Source organism: Entelurus aequoreus, linkage group LG13, assembly GCF_033978785.1.
Source record: "Entelurus aequoreus isolate RoL-2023_Sb linkage group LG13, RoL_Eaeq_v1.1, whole genome shotgun sequence".
Lineage (NCBI taxonomy): Eukaryota > Metazoa > Chordata > Actinopteri > Syngnathiformes > Syngnathidae > Entelurus > Entelurus aequoreus.
Genome location: NC_084743.1, coordinates 22,920,398 through 22,933,957, shown reverse-complemented (window position 1 = coordinate 22,933,957; position 13,560 = coordinate 22,920,398). Strand labels below are relative to the sequence as shown.

At 40.2% G+C, this 13,560-nt stretch overlaps 2 protein-coding genes across 2 annotated transcripts in view; both read left to right on the top strand.

The window, feature by feature from the left end:
* Nucleotides 1-9,926, top strand: part of LOC133663255 (tomoregulin-2-like) — a 430,554-nt gene extending 420,628 nt beyond the window's left edge. Inside the window, exons 9-10 of the mRNA XM_062067604.1 lie at nucleotides 127-285; nucleotides 9,107-9,926. Coding sequence (XP_061923588.1) covers nucleotides 127-285; nucleotides 9,107-9,203 — 256 coding nt within the window. The 3' untranslated portion in view covers nucleotides 9,204-9,926. The remainder of the gene's footprint in view (nucleotides 1-126; nucleotides 286-9,106) is intronic.
* Nucleotides 9,261-13,560, top strand: part of LOC133662984 (tomoregulin-2-like) — a 58,900-nt gene continuing 54,600 nt past the window's right edge. Inside the window, exons 1-2 of the mRNA XM_062067174.1 lie at nucleotides 9,261-9,401; nucleotides 9,990-10,000. Coding sequence (XP_061923158.1) covers nucleotides 9,261-9,401; nucleotides 9,990-10,000 — 152 coding nt within the window. The remainder of the gene's footprint in view (nucleotides 9,402-9,989; nucleotides 10,001-13,560) is intronic.

Here is a 13,560-nt window from a genome sequence, read left to right as displayed (position 1 = left end):
GGACGCACAAGGGGCCGGATGTGGCCCGCGGGCCGCAGAATGCCCAGGTCTGCCTTAGGGGGTAGATACCACTTCTATTTGAGTGCTAAACTGACCGTTTGTGTGTGTTTTGTGTGTGCTTTGCAGCTGTCACTCAGGTTTCAGCGGCCCCCAGTGTGACACCAAAGAGTACAACGTGCTCTACGTGGTCCCAGGCTCCGGAAAACTGCACTATGTCCTCATCGCCTCTATCATTGGAGCACTCCAGGTGGTCATCATCTGTGTAGTGGTGCTCTGCATCACAAGGTGAGTCATGCCCTGACAGACACGCACTCGTACAAGATGCTCCGAGCCTTACTAATGAGCCTCGGGGCGGCGTTCACAATGGAGTGTGTGTGTGTGTGGTATGAGTCACAGAGGGGACTTTGCCACTTCGGAGCCTAGAGGAAACACCTGGAGGGTCACCTTGCCTGTGTCATTTTTTTTCCCGGTGTATACTCGCATGAAAACACAGGTGCACATCAATGTATGTCCTCAAACTAAAGCCCACTCGTGGCCTGACCTTAAGCTGAACCAGGCAATTTATGACATTTTAATAAAAGCCTTTTAAAGGTTTGAGGATGCGCGACAAAGGAGGCAGCAGTCTCGTAGGAGCAAGAGACAGGGTTAAGTAAATAAAGCATTAAAGGCAGAAAATATCACACTGAATACGGCGAGAATTTAATGAAAGTCCCCTGTTGCGCAGTGACTTTGTTTTAACGCACAAAAAAGAATATTTTTCAAGTTCCCAAGCTATTAAACATTCTATTGTTATGTATTATCAAAAATCTTCTTCACAAGACCGAAGTCATACTTTTGGGTAGCTTTTATTCATCAAGTCTCTCTATTTTTTTTATTCATGCAATTGCTTTGTAGAAAGCTCCTGATGTCACATTGATTGATTGAAACTTTTATTAGTAGATTGCACAGTACAGTACATATTCCGTACAATTGACCACTAAATGGTAACACCCATCTAACAAAGGTCTTAACTCATTATCCTTCTATGCCACATCAATATGGAATGCACTCCCAACAGGTGTAAAAGAAAGGGCATCTCTATCCTCCTTCAAAACCGCACTAAAAGAACACCTCCAGGCAACTTCAACCCTAAACTAACACCCTCCCTCTTCCACATCCCACCTCCCCGGATTGTAAATAATCAAATGTAAATAATCAAATGTAGATACTTATTCTTATGCTTTCTGATCTCTCTCTCTATGTCCACTACTTGCTGTACATATCCTACCAAGTCAGTCCTACACTGTTCCAATGTCCATTTCTCTGATGATGCAATTGTTTATGACTGAAGTGTTGATATCAACCAAACCTAACCCCACCCCTCCACATCCCACACCCCGGATTGTAAATAATTCAATGTATATACTCTGATAATTATCTTGTGTGATGACTGTATTATGATGATAGTATATATATCAGGGGTGCTCACACTTTTTCTGCAGGCGAGCTAATTTTCAATTGATCAAGTCGCGGGGATCTACCTCATTCATATATATAATTTATGTTTACTTATTTATGAAATATATGTTTTTGTTAACAAGTTAAAGGTGTTTAATGATAATGCAAGCATGTTTAACACATATAGTTAATATTGTTAATAAATTAAAGGTGTTTGAAGATAATACAAGAATGTTTAATACATATAGTTAATATTGTTAACAAGTTAAAGGTGTTTAAAGCTAATGCAAGCATGTTTAACACATATAGTTAATATTGTTAACAAGTTAAAGGTGTTTAAAGATAATACAAGCATGTTTAACACATATACTTAATATTGTTAACAAGTTAAAGGTGTTTAAAGATAATGCAAGCATGTTTAACACATATAGTTAATATTGTTAACAAGTTAAAGGTGTTTAAAGATAATACAAGCATGTTTAACACATATACTTAATATTGTTAACAAGTTAAAGGTGTTTAAAGATAATGCAAGCATGTTTAACACATATAGTTAATATTGTTAACAAGTTAAAGGTGTTTAAAGATAATACAAGCATGTTTAACACATATACTTAATATTGTTAACAAGTTACAGGTGTTTAAAGATAATGCAAGCATGTTTAACACATATAGTTAATATTGTTAACAAGTTAAAGGTGTTTAAAGATAATACAAGCGTGTTTAACACATATACGTAATATTGTTAACAAGTTAAAGGTGTTTAAAGATAATGCAAGCATGTTTAACACATATAGTTAATATTGTTAACAAGTTAAAGGTGTTTAAAGATAATACAAGCATGTTTAACACATCTACTTAATATTGTTAACAAGTTAAAGGTGTTTAAAGATAATGCAAGCATGTTTAACACATATAGTTAATATTGTTAACAAGTTAAAGGTGTTTAAAGATAATGCAAGCATGTTTAACACATATAGTTAATATTGTTAACAAGTTAAAGGTGTTTAAAGATAATACAAGCATGTTTAACACATATACTTAATATTGTTGACAAGTTAAAGGTGTTTGAAGATAATGCAAGCATGTTTAACACATATACTTAATATTGTTAAAAAGTTAAAGGTGTTTAAAGATAATGCAAGCATGTTTAACACATATAGTTAATATTGTTAACAACTTAAAGGTGTTTAAAGATAATACAAGCATGTTTAACACATATACTTAATATTGTTAACAAGTTAAAGGTGTTTAAAGATAATGCAAGCATGTTTAACACATATAGATTCCTTTCTTTCATGAAGACAAGAATATAAGTTGGTGTATTACCTGATTCTGATGACTTGCTTTGATTGGAATCAGACAGTGGTGCTGATAACGTCCGCATTTTCAAATGGAGGAGAAAAAAAGTCCTCCTTTCTGTCCAATACCACATGAAAGTGGTTGGTTTTTGGCATCTTAATTGTCCAGCTTCCATACCAGAGGTGTGGACTCGAGTCACATGACTTGGACTCGAGTCAGACTCGAGTCATGAATTTGATGACTTTAGACTCGACTTGACAAAATGTAAAGAGACTTGCAACTCGACTTAGACTTTAACATCAATGACTTGTGACTTCACTTGGACTTGAGCCTTTTGACTTGACATGACTTGCTACTTTCCCCAAAACCTAAAGTTTAAAAAGTTATTTGGGAGCGCTCCGTAGCTTTCATTTTGTACGTGTCTGTCTGTCTATCAGCGTGTGTGCTGCGTGTCAGCGTGTGTGCTGTCAGTACAACAGCCAATCAAATTGTTTTCATCACACAGCTCTCATCCAATCAAATTGCAGGACAACCAATGAACAAGAGTTGTCAAACAACGCGCCAGTGAGAAAGATTTATACCAAAGTTGGTTTCGTTCGGGTATAAAAACTACGACTTGGTCAACAAAAAACGAATTGCCGGATGCAAATCACGCAGTTCGAATATTACAGACGGAGACGCAACAACTTCCAACTTCGTTCGACATTTGAAGTTGCACAAAGAAGGGTAAGTTTTGAATGTAAGCTAACGTTTATTGGCTAAGTAACATGACTTTTATTTGCTGTGTAGTTAAATCAGTGAGGCTGTAAACTCACTGCTAACGTCATAACCATAGACATCTTATAAGTAGACGCAGCATCGAGCGCTACTGCTTACTGGCGCAGACGAGACGCGGGGCCGCCATCTTGGAGTGGTGATCCGCTCCACTCAGTGCAATTCATTTGGCAGGAGCAATGAACTGTCAGCGCATTTAATTCATTTTACCTCACTGAATACCAGTCATTTTCACGCGCTTTTTTGTCATACGTGTAGCTATGATAACGGACACATGTTTTATTATTCATAGTTTGCTTAACAGTAATAGAATATTCTTATATGCTATAAGTGACCAGACGTCCGAGATCAAAACTGGGAATATAAGCCCAGAGAAGGGGGAAAAAAACTGTCAGCTATTTTTAAGTTGAAGAAACAATATAATTACGTTATATATACATGCGTACATCCTACATAAACAATGTATGAATACATTAGATATCTATATATCTTATAGACCGTATCTCTGTTGCTGCAGCAGCAGAGAGTTTATTCTGTCTTGACACTTTGTATTGATATTTTGTATTACATTCTTCCCTTAAATGATAATGTTTACAGTGATTGTTATGTATGTATTTTTTATGTATGTCGCTCTGGATAAAAGCGTCTGCCAAATACTTAAACATATATAAACACCTGAAAGTCTTTATATCAGCTAAAACCACCAATCTGTTTCACTGGATTCAGAATAAATCCAAATGCTGTCTTACCCAACAATGTTAGTATTTGAATATTGTTACTTGAAGACTTATTCCTGGTTACAATTATACTGTTAAGAAAGTATTGTCTTATATTTTGCCTAAAATGAGAATGCATCATAATCAGTGGCGGCTGGTGAATTTTGTTTTAGGTGGGGCTGAAAGTTTGTAAACCAAACCCCTGTAGGGGGGTCATCCTCCCCCAGAAGATTTGTTTGTGATTTTCACATACAAATATTGAAGATCTTTGCTCCTTCTTAACTCTGTGGTAATGTTATTTTCATAAAATACAACCAAAAGTACATTAATGTTAAATCTTACTTGTGAAAAGTAATCCCCCGATTCCTATTTTCAACAGTCCGCTCATTTGAGCAGGAAAACGCTGAACACCAGCCCGGCATCTTTGTTTTCTACCTGTCAACTGTCAGTTTAGGCTGCTCGGCGGCTCCTCATCACCACTTCAAGATACAATTTGCTCGCGTCACAGCAACCAATACTGCGTCTACTTATAAGATGTCTATGGTTATAACATCATTTCAAACACAGCAATATGTTGCGTCCACTGCAGTTTGCTTCCTTATTCATACTTTTTGTCAAGTGATTTTTTTAAGCAGGGTTGCATGAGGTACCTACACTTAACGTTACGTTAGTCAATGTATCACACACAGTAACATAACGTTAGACGGCGGTCAGCAGCACCGCATATTTTAGCCACCTACAAAAAGACAAACATAGTCAAATAAAGGTCAGTTAAAATGTATACTATATTAAGAATATGTGTAGATATTGCATAGGGCCCTGACATCTAAAAAGTACAACTCTGTTCATTGTTATGTTCATGTATTTGTTATGTTTTTCATGTGTACGCACACATAAACACACATACAGTTTGAGATGAGATCAATGAGATAAGGTAAGAACAGAATAGAAACTGCAGTGGAACTAGTTAGAATGCAATATGCCATGGAAGTACAATGTTAACACTTTTGTACAAATAAGTACAGTTGCACTTGTTTTTGCAAATGTGTTTATTCTGTAAAGGAATGAGTTAAATGTTTAAAATTGTTTAAACTATTAAAATGACTGGTTAATAGTGCTATTATGAATTGCAATGTCAGTACTATTTTTTTCCTGCTATTTCAAATGCACTTGTTTTAATAAATAAATACAGCGGTTTAAAAGCATACACAATCTGTGTAAAAATATTAGTCTGTGGTTAAAAGGACTTGAAAGGACTCGAAACTCAAAATGCAGGACTTGTGACTTGACTTGAGACTTTCCAGTCTTGACTTTGGACTTGACTCGGGACTTGCCTGTCTTGACTCGGGACTTGACTCGAGACTTGAGGGCAAAGACTTGAGACTTACTTGTGACTTGCAAAGCAATGACTTGGTCCCACCTCTGTTCCATACTCCTTTGTATACACTTTACAAGAAATACATTGGCTGCAAACTCCGTAGCTTGCTACCTTGTGCACGCCAGCTTTCTGAGACTCTTATGTTGTTAGCGCAGGCAGGATGAAGCAGAGCTTTTATTGTGCAACTGTGCAGTCGGTCTTTGGAGTTTTGACGACAGGTACGGCGCCAGAGTCTGTTGAAATAAAAAGTGTTTCTCGCCTTCCCGTCGGTCATTTTTTCTTAATAATGATCTGGCAGCAGCCAGCGTCATCTCAGAAGACCCTCGATGTGCCGTGAATGTCAATCAAGTGACGAAAGTGACGTCATAGTGAAGATTTATGATCGCTCATTTTTAAGACTATTTTTTTAATGCCTGGCTGGCGATCGACTGACACACCCTCCGCGATCGACCGGTAGCTCGCGATGGACGTAATGAGCACCCCTGATAAACATAGTATATATCTGTATCATGAATCAATTTAAGTGGATCCCGACTTAAACAAGTTGAAAAACGTATTCGGGTGTTACCATTTAGTGGCCAATTGTACGGAATATGTACTGTACTGTGCAATCTACTAATAAAAGCTTCAATCAATCAATCAATCAAAAAAACCCGAATAAGTTTTTTCAACTTGTTTAAGTCGGGGTCCACGTTAATCAATTCATGGTAATGACTAATGACATGACTAATTGGTTTTGGGTTGTTACGATTAATCGATTAATTTGATTAGAAAGAAGCTTTGATTGATTTCTGTTGTGTTACAACAGTGGTACGCGTACCACTCGGGCTCCATCTAGTGGTACCCCAAAGAATTGCGTAATTCAGGGGTCCCCATACTGCAGTCCACAGATTGTCCCAAATTTTAGAGACATTGAATTCTGTTATGCTGCCCAGTGGGCGATTATTGTTGACCATGTATATTACAGGAGCATGCCATGCACACCCTCATTGTATAGGTAGAACCTTTCCAAGTCGTGGTCCAATTAATCAAAAACCAACACAGAGTGTTAAAACATGTGATGTAAAAGCGCACAACTTGTCCACTGAACTATGTAGACATTATAAAAAAATGTCTAATAGTACCATACACAATTTAAAAATACACCAATTTAACTTATTTGCGGTAGGCCTGATGGGTAATGTGCAAGACACGTACAGTCGTGGTCAAAAGTTTACATACACTTGTAAAGAACATAATGTCATGGCTGTCTTGAGTTTCCAATCATTTCTACAACTCTTATTTTTTTGTGATAGAGTGATTGGAGCACATACTTGTTGGTCACAAGAAACATTCATGAAGTTTGGTTCTTTTATGAATGTATTATGGGTCTACTGAAAATGTGACCAAATCTGCTGGGTCAAAAGTATACATACAGCAATGTTAATATTTGGTTGCATGTCCATTGGCAAGTTTGATTGCACATATTGCTGGGTATTGTGGCCAAACAGCTAAGTTTGTGTTTCATCTGACATCACATGGACAACGATAAGACCTTCTGGAGGAAAGTTCTGTGGTCAGATGAAACAAAAATTGAGCTGTTTGGCCACAATACCCAGCAATATGTTTGGAAGAGAAAAGGTGAGGCCTTTAATCCCAGGAACACCATCCCTACCGTCAAGCATGGTGGTGATAGAATTATGCTCTGGGCCTGTTTTGCTGCCAATGGAACTGATGCTTTACAGAGAGTAAATGGGACAATGGAAAAGGAGGATCACCTCCAAATTCTTCAGGACAACCTAAAATCATCAGCCCGGAGGTTGGGTCTTGGGCGCAGTTGGGTGTTCCAACAGGACAATGACCCCAAAAACACGTCAACAGTGGTAAAGGAATGACTAAATCAGGCTAGAATTAATGGTCTTCTCAAAGTCCTGACTTAAACCCCATTGAGAAAATATGGACAATGCTGAAGAAACAAGTCCATGTCAGAAACCAACAAATTTACCTGAACTGCACAATTTTGTCAAGAGGAGTGGTCAAAAATTCAACCAGAAGCTTGCCAGAAGCTTGTGGATGGCTACCAATCAAACTTGCCAATGGACATGCAACCAAATATTAACATTGCTGTATGTATACTTTTGACCCAGCAGATTTGGTCACGTTTTCAGTAGACCCATAATAAATTCATAGAAGAACCAAACTTCATAAATATTTTTTGTGACAAACAAGTATGTGCTCCAATCACTCTATCACAAAAAAATAAGAGTTGTAGAAATTATTGGAAACTCAAGACAGCCATGACATTATGTTCTTCACAAGTGTATGCAAATTTTGACCACGACTGTAGGTAATATAGACACTTTAATCATGTCTTGCCTTCATTATAAGTAGAGATGTCCGATAATATCGGAATGCCGATAATATCGGAATGCCGATATCATCGGCCGATAAATGCTTTAATATGTAATGTCAGAAATCATCGGTATCGGTTTCAAAAAGTAAAATGTATGACTTTATAAAACGCCAATGTACGGAGTGGTACACGGACGTAGGGAGAAGTACAGAGCGGCAATAAACTTTAAAGACGGCCCAATCACATAATATCTACGGCTTTTGACACACACAAGTGAATGCAAGGCATAGTTGATCAACACACTGAGGGTAGCCGTATAAACAACTTTAACACTGTTAAAAATATGCGGCACACTGTGAACCCACACCAAACAAGAATGACAAACAAATTTCGGGAGAACATCCGCACCGTAACACAACATAAACACAACAGAACAAATACCCAGAACCCCTTGTAGCACTAACTCTTCCGGGACGCTACTATATACACCCTCCACTACCCCCCCCCCCCCCCCCCCCCCAACTCAACCCCGCCCACCTCAACCTCCTCATGCTCTCTCAGGGAGAGCATGTCCCAAATTCCAAGCTGCTGTTTTGAGGCATGTTAAAAAAAATAATGCACTTTGTGACTTCAATAATAAATATGGCAGTGCCATGTTGGCATTTTTTTCCATAACTTGAGTTGATTTATTTTGGAAAACTTTGTTACATTGTTTAATGCATCCAGCGGGGCATCACAACAAAATTAGGCATAATAATGTGTTAATTCCACGACTGTATATATCAGTATCGGTTGATATCGGAATCGGTAATTAAGATTTGGACAATATCGGATATCGGCAAAAAAGCCATTATCGGACATCTCTAATTATAAGCTTTTAATTTTTGCGGGTCCAGACAGATTTATTCTGGTATTTTTGGTCCAATATGACTCTTTCAACATTTTAGCTCCATTTAGTTTTCAGCAAACAAATTACAGAGTGAATTTTGGTTGGATCTTACTGTGTCATTCGCTGCACCAATTAGCGGTGGAGAGGCTTGTAACCCAATTAGCTTAGAGACAACTGAGGTACCGCCGGAATTCAAGCTTGTTCATTCTTTCACGAGATTACATTTTATTGGTAGCCATCTTCGTGCGTAACGTTCTTCTCCTGTCCCTCCCACACAGAAAGTGCCCGCGGACCAACAGGATCAACCGACAGAAGCAAAACAATGTCCACTTCAGTTCAGAAAACACCATGCGCGCCTCTACTCGACTTATCTGAGCCGCGGACACATCGGACAGAATCGACCTTCCACTTGACGGAAGGCAGTCTCGTTTCATGTTCCCTCCTCCCCCCACCTTTGTAGAGCAACCCAAGAAATGTAGGATCTGCTTCCCCTTGCCTTCTCTGCCAGTAGGAACTTCCAGGAACGCCCGTGGAGGACGGGGGACACGGGGCAAAGACGGAGTTGGCACACCAGTGAGACTCGCACCTGGGAACGTTGTCATCGGGCGACTGTTGGCGGCGTCACTTTAAACCTTGTCACTAGCGTCCTTAAGGTTTTTTTTGGTTTTTTTCCCCAGACACCACCATAAGAACTTGGGGTTGTGGAGAATACTGAATGTGGGTATGTATGTGTGAGCGTGTAATAGATGTGTGAGTTTTGGTAGATGCGAGTTAGCTGGTGTCTGTCATTTGTAGATCAGGGGAAAAAGCGAACTGGGGTAGCGCAAAGCAGGGTAAGGAACTTTGAGTTAGGCTTATTCTTTTTTTTTCTCGTGGGGATGCTGTGGTGTGGGGAGGGCGGAGGGGGGACCCGGGCTACACGTGTTGCCTTGCACCTTGTGTTATAGGAGACCTTTGACCGAGGGCACGATGCTACGACGGAGCTCTCCCTTTGGTTGTGACAAAGACTTCAGCTACTGTATCCTGGGTTCGATTTCCATTAGTTATTACTACGTTGTCTTGATGGGGTCATTTTTCTGTAAATGTAAATAAATAATTTATATCACGAAATGTAACACTGTGGGTCCATTGTCTTCTTTATTGTGTTATTGCCGTGTGCAGAAACAGGTAAGGTAAGAAGGACTTCACCACACCCTGGAGGCAGAGGGACGCCTCTTGTATTTTTGGGGGAGAAAGATAAACTGTCATAGTAAATGTCCTAACCTTGAGACATTAGACAATAGACTGGAAATATTCAATTAAATTATTATTGAGGCCTGGTCGTGGAACTGTGGACCAGCTCTATACTCTCGGCAGGGTCCTTGAGGGTGCATGGGAGTTTGCCCAACCAGTCTACATGTGCTTTGTGGACTTGAGGAAGCCATTCGACTGTGTCCCCCGGGAAGTCCTGTGGGGAGTGCTCAGAGAGTATGGGGTATCTGACTGTCTGATTGTGGCGGTCCGCTCCCTGTATGATCGGTGTCAGAGCTTGGTCCGCATTGCCGGCAGTAAGTCGGACAAGTTTCCAGTGAGGGTTGGACTCCGCCAAGGCTGCCCTTTGTCACCGATTCTGTTCATAACTTTTATGGACAGAATTTCTAGGCACAGTCAGGGCGTTGAGGGGATCCGTTTGGTGGCTGCAGGATTAGGTCTCTGCTTCTTGCAGGTGATGTGGTCCTGATGGCTTCATCCGGCCAGGATCTTCAGCTCTCACTGGATCAGTTCGCAGCCGAGTGTGAAGCGACTGGGATGGGAAGCAGCACCTCCAAGTCCGAGTCCATGGTCCTCGCCCGGAAAAGGGTGGAGTGCCATTTCCGGGTTGGGGAGGAGACCCTGCCCCAAGTGGAGGAGTTCAAGTACCTCGGAGTCTTGTTCACGAGTGAGGGAAGAGTGGATCGTGAGATCGACAGGCGGATCGGTGCGGTGTCTTCAGTAATGCGGACGCTGTATTGAGCCGTTGTGGTGAAGAAGGAGCTGAGCCGGAAGGCAAAGCTCTCAATTTACCGGTCAATCTACGTTCCCATTCTCACCTATGGTCATGAGCTTTGGGGTATGACCGAAAGGACAAGATCACGGGTACAAGCGGCCGAAATGAGTTTCCTCCGCCGGGTGGCGGGGCTCTCCCTTAGAGATAGGGTAATATTTTTTCTATTTTCATTTCTGAAAGAAAAATTGGACAACTATTTAATGAGACTTTTTTTAAACCCCAATGAGACTCCTGCTGGACAAAGATGTTACCGTTATGGTCCGTGTACCTTTCGTTCATTCTATTTCCAATTCTGAAACGCAAATCCAAAAAAAAATTAGAGCTGTTTTTTCGATTTGTATTATATATGGCAGATTTCAAAACAAACAAAAAAGAGTGTGCCTTTTGTATGAAAATAGACAGCAATGTGCCTTATAATCCGGTGCGCCCTATGGTCCAGAAAATACAGTACTCTAGCGTTTTAGGAATGTGCTGCAAAAATGTTTGTTTCCAGAGTTTTGAACTGAACTCAAAGGCCGGTATGTTGTCATTCCTGAGCCGGATTTGACCCAGTTTGATAGGCCTGCAATAAGTTGTTAAACTATAATCATGTTTCAAACCTAAGGTTCCGTACCGAAGCATCTGACTATAAATACATGCCGGCTCGGCTTGTTGTGGCCTCTCAACAAGATTTGTTTGTGGCCTCATTTCGGTCGTTGATATTCCTAGCGTGACAGGCAGGCCTGTTCAACTTTTCATTTTGGCCCGCCGAACATTGCCCAAATAGGCTTGATGAAACCATTAAAACTAGGGTTGATCATGCATGCAGTACTCCCGCCACCCCGCAAGGGGGCAACAGTGAGGCATATGTGTCACAGTCAAGCAGCAGTGGGGTGAGTAGAAGACGACTCCTCATTCAACCCCGGAAAAATTAAATAAATTACAAAAATCTGACTTTTCACTACGACTGGACAACAAAGTATGAATGTTCTACCCCGAGCAAAGTGCTCGAGTCATTGTTTCCTGTCGGCCCTTTTAAGCGACGGACACATTGATCCAGACAGGTAGCAACTAGTCGAACAATGGTAGGAATCCGCACGTGTAAGCTTCATCACAAAACTTGATCAAATCGTTTGTGGTATCGTAGATAATCTTTTATTAACCGACTTACAGTATGTAGGTATACATTTATGTTGGCTCCTTTGAGAGATAATTGCACTTATAAGAGATAGGCCACTAGAGGGCGCACTCGTTGTTGTCATGATCCGTGTTCCGGATCATGTTTTTGTTATGTTCTGTTAGTTTTGGACTCTTTTAGTTCCTGTTTGACACCTGAGTTTGTTTTAGTTACCATGGCTACTTATGATTTTCACCTGCCTCTGGTGTTCGGGACGCGCACCTGCTTCTAATCAGAGGACTATTCAAGCCTGCCTTTGCCAGTCAGTCGTCCTGGCGTCATTAGTTGTTTGCCTCATGCCTGGACTACGTAAGTCTTAGTTGTTTCATGCCACAGTTTCGTATTGGTTTCATGCCACAGTTTCGTGTTTGTTCATTGCCATAGTTAATGCTAGTTGTTTCATGACACAGTTTCGTTTCATGCCACAGTTTCGTATTGGTTTCATGCCACAGTTTCGTGTTTGTTCTATGCCATAGTTAATGCTAGTTGTTTCATGACACAGTTTCGTGCTAGTTGTTTCATGACACAGTTTCGTGTTTGTTTCATGCCACAGTTTTGTGAGGTTCACGTCTATAGTTTCATGTCCTAAGTTTTTTGCCTTAGCTTCCGCGTGCGATAGGCACGCTTGCCTTCGGGTTGTTTTCTGTTTTGTACCTCGTTGATTGTTTCTTAAAATTAAATCATGTTCCTACCTGTAAGTCCTGTCCATAGTCGTCCGTTTGCCTTCCTGGGAGAGAACGACCCCTCAGTAAGCGAAAACCACGTTGTGACAGTTGTTAGGTTGGCTCTTGTCTACGTCACTTGGCATTAGAAGAAGAGCGTACCAAGTCTTGTGTGTGTGTGCTACAAGAAGTTGAGTAAACAACTACGAACAATTCCTGTGCAGAGATAAAACATCTTTGTAAGTAGATATTGTATTCAAATTGCTGACGTGGTGATGTCTTTTTGTATTCGTGGTGGTTTTGTTATTTATTATTATTGTTTATTTATTTATTATTGTTAGTTATTATTGCCGTGCAAACCTCAATTAAAACAAATGCAACGCTAAATTTGACCAGTAGAGGGCGACAACTCTACACCTTTAGGTCAGGCCTGAGCAATTATTTTGACTCGGGGGTGCCAGATTTAGAGAGAAAAAAATTGTCTGGGGGCCGGTACATCTATTTTTAGGAACACTAATACAAAACCTCAGAATAATGTCTGATTGAATTGAATGCTAAAAACTTTATGACAGACCGCCTTAAAAAAAACGGAATGGAATTTTGCATTTTTTTACAGAATGTACATGAAAATAAAGAATGTGGGATTTACAATATTAACTACGAACGATAAAACACTGAATATTGACAACATATGAACGTCACACCCCCTCTCGATCGACATATTTTACAATCGAGCAAAACGCAACAAAAATGCAACAAACACAGCTAAATATGAACGCAAAGGGTAAAAAATAAACCCACCTACAATCTGATATATCTGATATTATATCACTAAGCTTTAGAACTGTGTTGTAAAAATCTCCTTCCGCGTCTGTCCCTGACACCCCG